This window comes from Staurois parvus, unplaced genomic scaffold (genome assembly GCF_062004578.1).
Source record: "Staurois parvus isolate SC_StPar_1 unplaced genomic scaffold, SC_StPar_1.0 ptg000183l, whole genome shotgun sequence".
NCBI classification, from domain to species: Eukaryota; Metazoa; Chordata; class Amphibia; order Anura; family Ranidae; genus Staurois; species Staurois parvus.
Window position 1 is genome coordinate 1,015,100 of NW_028317979.1, and position 11,707 is coordinate 1,026,806.

Sequence of the window (11,707 nt, forward strand, 5' to 3'; positions counted from 1 at the left end):
GTAATTAAATATCTTAGGTGTTTTCCTGGTAAAACAAATTGCTTAGGTGTCTTCAAGCCTTTACATGGAACCCGCCTGAATGACCTCTGAAAGCTAACATTGTTGACTTTTGTTTTTAAAAAGGTGCAAGTCCCCGAGCCAACATCCTTAGAAAGTCAACAAACTGGAAACACTGGTGATGTATCAGGACACCTGATATGCACACATGTTCCAGGTTAGTGACTCACCAAGTTATGAAGGATATCCAAGCCAGCAAGGGCAGCTTCCATGCTTCACCAATGTTTAAAAATATGTAGAAAAAAAAGTTTATCAGTCCAGAGTGACCAGTCAAATGTCTTGTTTCACAATAAGGGGATATCATGCTAGTCACTTTGTTTTTGTTTTATAAAGGGCAACATGACCCTCACAGAACAAGCTGCTCATTAAACATGGGTAATCTGACATGAGAAAAGAAAAAGGATCTAAGTGATTAATACTGTGGCCACTGGTTCAGTTTAATTTCTCCATTTACAATTTTAGGGTGTCTTCTAAATGCTCCGTTTCTCCCACAATCCAAAAAACAAAGTGGCAGTATAAATGCCTCTCAACCAGATTGGCCTGTTGTCCGTGTGGATGTATACAGACTGTGGTAGAAAGATCTGACTAGAAGGCCCCATTCACAATTCTGTCTGCAATTTCAGAGAGGAGATTCCAGATTGCGATAACATGCATTTGGGTGCCATTAATGCCTAATGACGCCCCACACATGGTTAGGAGCTGTGTGACAAATGCACCACAAGTCGCACAGAAAAATGCAAAGCACACCACACCCGAAAAAGGTGCAGGAGCTTCTTTGGTACATTTGTCGCACAAAGGGCAGCCCATTCAAGGGAATGGGGTGCCCTATGCATGAACTGTGGAAAATGCATGTTCCTGCTACATAGTGTAAATGAGGCCTAAAGCACTGAAGGGTCAGCCAAACTCACTAAATGACCAAAATAACTTACCATGTGGTGAGACAATTACAAACAGCTTGAAGGATCCAACATTGTAGCCAAAATAGGCCTTGCTGCATTCCTGATGCTTTCTACAGAAAGGTTAACCTGCAACATTCTAGAATTAGGTACGCATTGACAGCATTTCCGGAAACGTAGTGACGTCATTTCCGACGTCGACGCCATTTTTTTGGAGTTGCCGTGGAACGAGTGGAGCTGAGTGTCCCTAGCATCAGAACCATGAGTATACACCCATGATATGGGAAAAAGGCGATTTTATATACGATTTACATGTGAGTGGGCAACTGGCTCTGTTTGTCTATATGTCTAATAAAAAGCAGGATTACACTATGAAGGATCTTTTCTGTTTTTAATATAATCCCATTATGGTCATGTGGATTTGAGTATCTTTGAGATAGGAGAAGACCCAGAAGCAATAAGGTCGTTTTTTCTTAGTGTTCCATCCTTGGAGATACCTTTCCTGGTTCATGTGGGCCACCCACACAGTGAGTTGACCCAGTGGGTCTCATTTGGGAGGCGAGGAGCCACCTTGGTCATCTGTGGATTTGTCTGCACATCGTGTGGCACTGTGATCACCCCACGTAGCTTGCTGTGTTTTCTATGTTACCAAATTTGGAAAGTTCTTTTTATGGACTTTTATACAGCATGAACTGCATTTGAATATATGAGCACATGCACTGTATCACTGCAATTTCATTTTTTGTGTATGTATGACACTATTATCCACCTTTGTGCCATTTATATATTGCAATATGTTATGCCTGTCCTAGATTAGTAGGTTGTGTTAGCGCTCCACTATTTATATATATCCAATCTTCTTTTGAATTTACCTTGTGGTGAAGGGGAGTGTGAGCAGCTTAGAATTAGGTTAACCATTTCAGCGCAGGAGGTTTTATCATTTATTCTATAATTGAAGTAATTAAAGGCTTGCAAAGCATGATAGAACTTCAAGCTCCTAGTCAACAATGGAAATTCCCTTTTAATTTTTTTTTTTTTTTTCTTCACTGAAAACTTTTTAAAGCAATGTTCTCAAGATGGGGCTTTAGATTGAATAAAATATGCTTTCCAGCTGTGTCATCCAAAAAATTAACAGTCCAATTCCAATATCTACCTTCAGAGCCTGTTTACAGTTAATGTAATTAAAACCAGATTATAACAGTAGGAATAGACTGGTAGCCATTTTCAGCAGGCCTAAACCACACAAAGGGCGTCTGCTGTGACATTTGTTTTCAGATGCAACTGAGTGCATCCCTCCTGAAACTAGAGAGCAGGGAGGAGGGGAGAAAAAAAAAAAGTCACAGTGGCTGGGGATTTCATGGCTTTCAATGAGACTACTCAGATGGCATGTGCACATTATTATAGACCTTGGTAGAAAAAAACAGATTGTACTGCAAATATTGACAAAAGGTTTAATGTCTGGAAGGTCCCAAAAATATTGTAGAAAAATGCTTTTTAAAACATAATTTGGGAACATCCCTGTAGTTTTAATGCTGCAAAAGCAACTTTAAAACGAGACAGCACAATTACAACACAATTCAATACAGGGGGAATAGAAGGGCCCTGCTCCTGGAGGTTAGAAAGGGGGAGGTAGTACAAAAGGAAATAGCTGCAGGGGATGATCTGATGTAGTTGACTCCTTCAGTTTTTTTTTTTCAGGTGGAGATGGGGTAGGGTTCCTTGAACAGATGAGTTTTCAAGGATCGCCTAAAGGTGGACAGGATAAGAGCTGACCGGACAATACTGGGATAGGGAGTTCCAGAGGATGAGAGAGGTTCTGGAGGCGAGCATGGGAGGAGGTTAAAAAGGGAGCTAGAGTAAGGCTGGCCATACATTATACCATTTCTTGAGATTTTTGGTTTAGGTTTACCAAAAACCATATAATATGGAGGTCAAAACTACAACACTTTCAGTTGTATTCAATTAGGCAGGCCCTTGCACTACATAGTTGAAGGTAAATCTAAAGGAAATTGGGCAGAAATTGGACAGAAAATTGTATAGTGTATGGCCAGCCTAAGGTACCTTGAAAAAGGACCAGAGAAGACAACTAGACAATATCTTCAGATGAGGTTGGTGATGTAGCTGGGGGCAGTGTTGAATTTTATACAATGGGCAAATGAAATCCAGTGAAGGGATTGACAGAGAGCGGAAGCCATCAACGATCGGTTAGGAAGGTGTATAAAGGGTTTGGTTCACACATGACGTAAGTTTCTCACTCTTGCCAAATGCTCCTATGGCTTTAGGTGCAAGCTTTAGTATGGGCATTAGACTGGCTTTTTACAAGTGTTAAAAACAATCCTCAAATGCCCTATGGGTAATTTTGAAGCATTAAAACCACACCCCAAATGCCTATAATAAACTGTAATGTCATGAATGCCTCACAACTGCACAAATGCCTATCAAACGCCTGCAAGCGCATTTGTAGAACGTCACCATAGCCTTGAATGGCTTCAAATTCCTCCTGACTCGACACGAGGCTTCAATTTTGAAGCGAAGCAATGCTCACGCTTCATGTTTTGATAATGTGAACAGCACTGTGTGCTGCCCATAGTATTATCTACATAGGCATTTGAGGAGCGTTAAAAAGCCCCTCAAATGCCTGCTTTCAATATAAGTGTGAATGATGCCTAAGTCTAGCCGCAGCATTCATGACAGATTGAAGAGGAGATAGCCTGTGTAAAGGTAGGCCAGTGAGGAGGGAGTTGCAATAGTCAAGACAGGATATAACCAAGGAGTGAAGTTGTTTTGTGGTATCGTTGGTCAGGAAGAGGCGAATTCGGGATATAGTGAGGAAGTTAAGGAGGCAAGCTTTAGCCACTGATGGCATGTGGGGCACGAAGGAGAGGTCAGAGTCTAGGATTACATCTAGCACCCTGACATGTGCGGAGGGATGAATAATTATGCTCTGTTTTAGAAAGTTTGCAGTATATGTAAAACCCTCACCTTGTAAAACAACCCAATTTAAAATAGAAAAACAAGAGGCAAAAACATTTGGAAAAAATTTAAATAAAAAAAAAAAAAAAAAAGAAGAAAAAAAACCCACACATTATAAATACACAGTTTCAGTCCGAAACCCAACCAAAACACTACCTGCCTAGAGTTTGTATGTTGTCCATGTGCCTGCATGGGGCTTCCTCCAGGTACACTGGTTACCTTCCACACTCCAAAAGAGATGCTGGTAGGTTAACTGGCTCCTGTTTAAATTAGTATGAATGAATGTGAGAGTTTGGGACCTTCAAATCATAAGCTCCTTGAGGGCAGGAACTGTACATGAATGTACAATATTTGTATGTACGCACTCTGTAAATTGATAGCGCTATAGAAGTACATGTAATAAATACCTTTTCCCCCCAGTTTTCTAAGTGATCACATAACCTCTAAGCTCCTTATGCAGCTGAAAACAGAGAGCTGGGGGAGAAGAAAAGAAACAGCAGAACACTGAACTTCCAAGTGAATGGCTGTGCATGGGGGAAGGGGGTGTCATGTCAGGACAAAGCTGGATGTACATACCCTCAAATTTAAACCTGAGAGTGAGCACTTTCAGGCCATATCCTTTATATAACTATAGATTGGATATGTTTTGGTATATACCTGGAAAAAACTAAAATTGTGCTGATCTCCAAATATATATGGACCTAACTGTATGTACGTGATTTTGCATTTCTGGGTAGGGGGCACATGCGAGCACCCTACCTGTGCCGCCATTCGCAGATGCATCTGTCAATCACCTGATCTCAACCCAATTGGAGGAAGGAGTTAGGAATTATAGCTCTTAAGGAGTAGCCAGCCCCCCTTTTTTAAAGGACCAAAAGTAATTGGACAATTGAATGTAATCATAAATAAAATGTTCATTTTTAATATTTTGTTGAGAATCCTTTACTGGGAATGACTGCCTGAAGTCTGGAACCCATGGACATGACCAAAGACTGGGTTTCCTCCTTTCTGATGCTTTGCCAGGCTCTAACTGCAGCTGTCTTCAGTTGTTCTTTGTGGGTCTTTCTGCCTTTAGTTTTGCCTTCAGCAAGTGAAATGCATGCTCAATTGGGTTGAGATCAGGTGACTAACTTGGACATTGCAGAATATTCCACTTCTTTTCCTTCAAAAGCTCCTGGGTTGCTTCTGCAGTGTGTTTTGGATGATAAGAGTTGTAATTCCTAAACCCCTCCTCCAATCTGTATGTACATACCCTCAAACTAAACCTGAGAGTGTGCACTTTCAACCCATATCCATTATATAACTATTGCTTATGTTTTTGTAAAAAAAAAAAAATCCAAAAAACAAAACAAATTGTGCCTGTGTACAAATATATATGGACCTAACTGTACACGTGATTTTGCGCCCCCCCCCCCTGCAGCAGTATATCTGCTATAGGGTGGCGGGACAACAGCTAAAAAGGAGCATTTCTCCTCACTAGCCGTCTATTCTCAGCTGCATAAGGAGCTAAGAGGTTATGTGATCACTTATAAAACTGGTATTTTTTTTTATATCTGTACACAAATTTTTGCCTTTCATTTCTATTTTAAACTGAATGAACAGGTTGTTTTACAAGGTGAGGGTTTACATATAGTCATACTTTAAGACACTTCTTCTTGTCAGGCAGATTGGTTGCAGATTACAGATTGCATAGGTTACAAATTAAAGCCCGACAGAAACTAGTGGGGTACAAGTACCATGTGATGAGCAGGAACAAGTGTAGCATCTTCAGATTGAAAAGTCTGTACAATCATTTTTGAAAGCACTGGAAACAAATGGCTCCATCTGCAGTTGGACAATGGTATAGGAACACAGTTCTCTGCTTTCTCTTTGTCCCACCAAATGTGCAACATATCTGGATGAACTGCTATCAATACCAAAACCTTGTGAGTCGTTATATGCAAAAAATTAAAATGTAAACATCAGTGAGCTGCATGCACTAATCTTACTCTCATAACCAGAATGTGATATAACAGCTATTTCATACAGTGCCACACCTCACTTCTCTTGTTCACGATTACTTCATACCAAAAAAAAAAAAAAAAAAAAAAAAAAAAAAAAAAAAAAAAAAAAACAACAAACACCCCCACACACAAATTCTCCAAAAACGCAAAGAAAGAAGAAAAAAAACAAAAAAAACTGTGTTCATTGCCTGAAAATTAGTGTCCACGTCACAATAAAAACTTCTAGATGCCACCACCTCTATAGTGCCACATATATGATCAATGCCCTCCAACTGGAATACTTTTTTTTTAAATTAATATTTATTGATTTTCAAATATCAACATATCATACATTAATGATCTATTATCATATCATTACATCAAGATATAAAAATACCAATACTAAACCCCAAATGTTAACCTTCCCTTACTCAAAACCACCCCCACCCCCCACCTTCTCCTTTCGTAGGAATCCTCGGGCTTTCAGCCTCTCTTTTTTTTCCTTTCCCTTTCTTCTTTTTTTTCTTTTTTCACTCCTTTCTAATCTCTACTTTTGATTATCCACCTCCTTCAATTTGACATTTATTTGATCTCCCAAACTTTTCCCATTTTTCACACTTTTTATGGAACCTCTCCATTTTATCTTCATCCATATGATAAAGTTCCTCCATTCTAACTAATAAATATATATATATATTCCAGCCTTCCTATCCAATTCTTTATTTTCGGTACCTCTTGTTCCCTACAGAACTTGGGTATCAATCCCTTTGCTGCATTTATAAGATCAAATGGCCCCGGGTTTTTACATTTTTCCACTGTAAGCTCAGTTCCATGGTGTAGGTAGACCCCTGGATCTTTTGAGATTTTAACCCGAGATATCTACTGTATCTGGTGGATTATTCCCTCCCAATACGCCTGAATTTTAGAATATCCCCACCAAATGTGTCATTGTGCATTTTTCATCACATCCACGCCAACACAAAGGTGAATTGTCTCCATATTGCTTGTGTGCCACACTCTGAATAATATACCACCTCGCTACACATTTAAAATTCATTTCCACCATCTTCATATTTACTGTCCCATGTGCTAATCTAAAGATCTTACTTTTTTTCTCATCCAATAATATTCCCAATTACTTTTCCCATTTCTCCATATATAAAGGGGCAGCACTTTCTATCATTCTCATGAGAATTTTATAAATTTGTGAAGTCCTGTGCTTCCCGTCTCTACGCGTACTCAATTGTTCAAATGGGTTCCACTCAGCTTTTGTCCTTAGGGGCCTCTTACCTGGAATATATGACCGAACTGTTAAGTAAGGTCATATAGCACGCCTGTGTGCCTCATATAGGGCTCCAGATGGTAATCCCCCATAGATGGATGCAAATCTTCCTTTAAAAAGCTGTAGATTTCTGCTACGTTACTCCTCCACTCAGCAATCCTCTTCACACATAGATATGGAAAGAGACCACCAAAAACATAGTGCTTTATCTTTTTTAAAAACTATTATAAAAAAACTTCCAAACATAGCAGTCGCATTTCACAGGTGCCTCTGCACACCACACTACTCTGTACAGTGATTTTCCAATAAGAACCAATGAACTAAAACACAGCTGTCACCCATGTGTAGATAACATACATCCTCGTGTTCCGAGCATCGTGATGTCCATGGGGAGGGGCTCGCTGACATCACAATGCTCGGAACGCGAGAATGTATTTTACCTACACACCGCTGACAGCTGTGTTTTAGGTTGTTTGGTTCTTATTGGAAAATCACTGTACAGAGTAGTGTGGTACGCAGAGGCACCTGTGAAACGTGAGTGCTATGTTGGAAATTTTTTATAATAGTGCTTTATCTTTTTTTAAAACTATGTTTGGTAGTCTCTCTTCCCATATCTATGTGTGAAGAGGATTGCTAAGTGGAGGAGTAACATAGGAGAAATTTACAGCTTTTTAAAAGGGAAGATTTGCATCCATCTATGAGGGATTACCATCTGGAGCCCCATATGAGGCACACAGGCACACTATATGACCTTACTTAAGGCTAGGTTCACACCTATACAGTTTGATTTTGATCCGTTTCTGCAGTGATTTTTGTGGTGTGTTTTACATTTTTGAATATGTTTTGCAAGGTTTTTTGCAACGTGTTGCTGGGCAGATTAAAACCCATCAAAAACACATCACGTTTTTCTGCAGCATCTCCATTGAGGTCTATAGAACCAAAAACGCAATATTTTGCATTTACAAAAAGTCCCTGACCCTTTTCAAAAAAGGCACCGGATGAAAACGCAGGGATGTGTGCCTGTCCCATAGGAAATCATGTTAAATGGACTGTGTGTTTCTGCATAATGCAACGGAAAACGCATAGGTGTGAACCTAGACCAGTGGTCTCCAAACTGCAGCCCGGGGGCTGGATGCGGCCCTTTGCTTGCCTTTTTCCATCCCTTGGGACACTACTCTTTCCACTGATATGATGAGACAATTCTGACAACTGACAATGGGGCACCATATCTCCCACTGATACCAACAATGGAACACCAGTCCTCCCACTGATACCAATGATGGTGCACTCTTCCTCCCACTGATACCAAATGATGGGGCACAATTCCTCTCCTTTATACCAAATTTGGCAATGTTTACTACCACTGACTCCAGGAAAATGTCCACTCCCGCTGGCTACAGTTCAGCCCCCTAAAGTTCAACAATAAACTGGCCCTTTTTTTAGAAAGTTTGGAGATCTAGACTAACGGTTTGGTCATATATTCCAGGTGAGGGTAAACATCCGGTAGACAGCATTGATCATATGTGTGACACTATAGAGGTGGTGGCATCTAGAAGTTGAAATGAATATTCAGGTACAAAGATAAGTGGACTTTTTATTATGCATACAGTTTTTTTGTGGTTTGGCGAATTGTATATTTTTTTTTGGTATTCGTAATAGTGAACAAGAGAAGTGAAGTGTGGTACTGTATGAAATAGTATCTGGATGAAGTGTTTGGATTTAGGTATTCTTTTATTCTTTATATTGGTAATTAAGCCAAGGATTAGCACGTCAGCCAGGCAACTAGCATGTTGTCATCAACATCAGCCTACATATTTCCATTTATACAGGATTTCTAAAGGTTTTTTTTATACAGGCTGTGGGGTTGTACTCTGCTTTCTGTACAGGTATATTGTCTGTCTAAACAATGACTCTTGTGTACACATGGAAACAAACAACTTTGGTTAGAAGACAAAGATATGTAATTTGTGGCGTTCCTACAGAGAGATGCAGAATTGCAATTATAACTGTGGAAGTGGACAACTTAACTTGTAAAAGGTTTGTAATTACAGATAAATCGGTTCTGGTTGGTTTGTAGCATTTTCTGCCCACCCAATTTAAGCCACATTCTCACTCTCGATATCTAACATACCTACTGTTGAGCTCTACACGGTTAACCACATGCTGGTGATTAGTGAACCAGTCTTTAATCCAGTACATCATCAGTTTCTGTCCAATTTATGAACTATTTTTCATCACAGTCATTTTCCTCCTCAGCAAGCAGCCATACTTTTCCAACATAAATATTTTTCCCTGTAGAGATTTTTTTTTTTCCAACCAATCCTAAAATCTAGGTTGCCCAAAACAGCTCAGTTGGTGGCTGCAAGATTACAGGAGTTTTCCTTAAAACGGTGGACAAATTAACAGGGAATCCAGCAGGGTTTTTTTTTTGTTTGTTAGGGGCCAGTTTCTTCAACACCTGGAGAAAACCACAGAAGTTTGATGGCAGCTTTCAGCTTTATTTTTTAAAGGAGTGTTGCCAACCTGGCTTCAGAGATTTGTCCAGCCTTGGCTTAAATTTAGTTAAATTAGTTGACAAACAGGGTTTCAAAAAAATGCAGTGTCCGAATTTAAAATAATCGAGGAGAATATCCAAACACAACCAATTGCTGACTGTTTAAAACTTAAGCCTGAAAAGGGAAAAAAAACAAGTGCTGAAGGGGTTATGGAAATGTGAAATCCAGCAGCAATGTCTTTGTGCTTCTGCAGTTTGGCTGGAGATGCTGGAAGGAGACAATGAACATTCTGTATGCGGAGCCCACACCATTGGATGTTTCCCCTGCCCAGAAGCCATGAGGTAATGCCCCTGGAATGCGATGGGGGGAAGGGGTGGGAGAGGGGATGAGAAGAGGTTTTTTTTTCTTCACCCCCTGAATTTTCCCAGACTATGAAGGCAAGGCTAATTAACATCAACCAGACAGGCAACACCTTCATCCTTTTCAGTTTCCTTTACAAAGCTCCCACTGAAACGTATGAGAAGGTGGGATGTCGATTAATGTTGGGTCATCTTCTGTGCAGATGGATAACAGCTGTCGAGTTTTACTTTTCCACAGAAACCTGTGCAGAGCTCGCTGCTTACATTCCCCCATTGCCTTTCCTCTTCTAGAGGCTGTACAATCCAGAAGAACACGCAGGAGGAATCGTGGCAGAACTCCGCTCTCTGCAGGGTGCTGATGAAGAAAAACCTCATACAATGCCATCCCTCTTGCTGTCCCAGAGCGCAAGTCGCTTTCGAGTTCACCGTGCTCAGGAGAGAGATCACAATACTGGCACACATGAAATCAAAGTGTACCCACTACTCACCCCCTGCCCCCTTCAACATTACCCCCAGTCTATGTAAACCTTTAGTGGTGGAATGATCCTGGTCACACAACACCAAAGAGTACACAGGTCTTTTTCCTGTATGAAAAAGATAGGTTGGGTCGGTCATATAAAAGAGACGCAACTGCCAAGAAAAGAAAGAATGGAGGAAAAAAAAAAAACGCCTAGTGAACACCAGACTGCAATGATTGGAGGACAAGAAACAGTTAAAGGGACATCATTTCTTTTCACTAAGCGGAGGACAGAGAGGAGCGGATTTTTATGCTCAATCAGCACAATTCAGAAGAATCAAATTCCCATTGGTGGGGGGGGGGGGGGCAGAGCATATCTGGCCTATGCATGTCCTGCAAGGGGCTACGTAGGAAGGTACAACAGCACATACATACATACATAGCACGGTGTAAACTGGTGGAGCAATATAATACATGGAAAAAATAAGCAGACAAATTATCCTGAGGGGAGTTGCACAATACTGAAAGCAATTTAAAAAAGTAAATAAATAATAAAAAATATATATATATATATTCTAAGAGCAATGTAGGAATATTGTGCTCCTGTAAAGTCTGTATTTTCATACACAGATTATGTACTTTTACATTGCCAACATGTAACTAGAAGAGCCCAGCTCTACCACTCAGCTTCATTGGCTGGCTGCCCTGGTCACATGACCTCCCCCCCAAGCGGTCTCGGTCACCCCTCATAACGGTTTCGTGGTCCGCTATTGGCACACTTTACCTTGTTCTTGACCTCCGCGGAAAGTCCGTAAGCTGGTCCCTTGTTGAAGCTCGCCATTGCCGGTGCCCGTGTCTCGCTCTGTCCGGGTCACTTGCCTCTCCCAGCGGCTCCACCGACTCGACTAAACCGGCGGCGCGAACAGAACCTTCTAGTTCTCTGCTCCCAACAAGAGGGATCGAAGGTGGGCGTGCCTCCCGAGCAGTGGGCGCTCACCGAACGTCCGAGGGTTGATGCTGCTCAGCCAATGGGATTGTACTGCGAGCGAATGAGGGGGTGGAAGGAACGTGAAAGGGCTCGCTGATTGGTGGGCTTCTACAAGGCCAGGCAGAGATTGCTGGTGTGTTTGTTTGGTGGAGCTATGCGGTCAGTCGCTGCATCAGCGCTTTAGTTGGAGGTGGTTTCGGTGCTTGTCATTGTGTGGA

General features: G+C 41.0%; 1 protein-coding gene across 1 annotated transcript in view; it reads right to left on the reverse strand.

Annotated features, from left to right (window-relative positions):
• CNN3 (calponin 3) overlaps positions 1 to 11,471 on the reverse strand; it is a 63,434-nt gene extending 51,963 nt beyond the window's left edge. The window contains exon 1 of the mRNA XM_089677273.1: positions 11,286 to 11,471. Within this exon, the coding sequence (XP_089533399.1) occupies positions 11,286 to 11,342 (57 nt within the window). The 5' untranslated portion in view covers positions 11,343 to 11,471. The remainder of the gene's footprint in view (positions 1 to 11,285) is intronic.
• Positions 11,472 to 11,707: the final 236 nt, after the last annotated feature.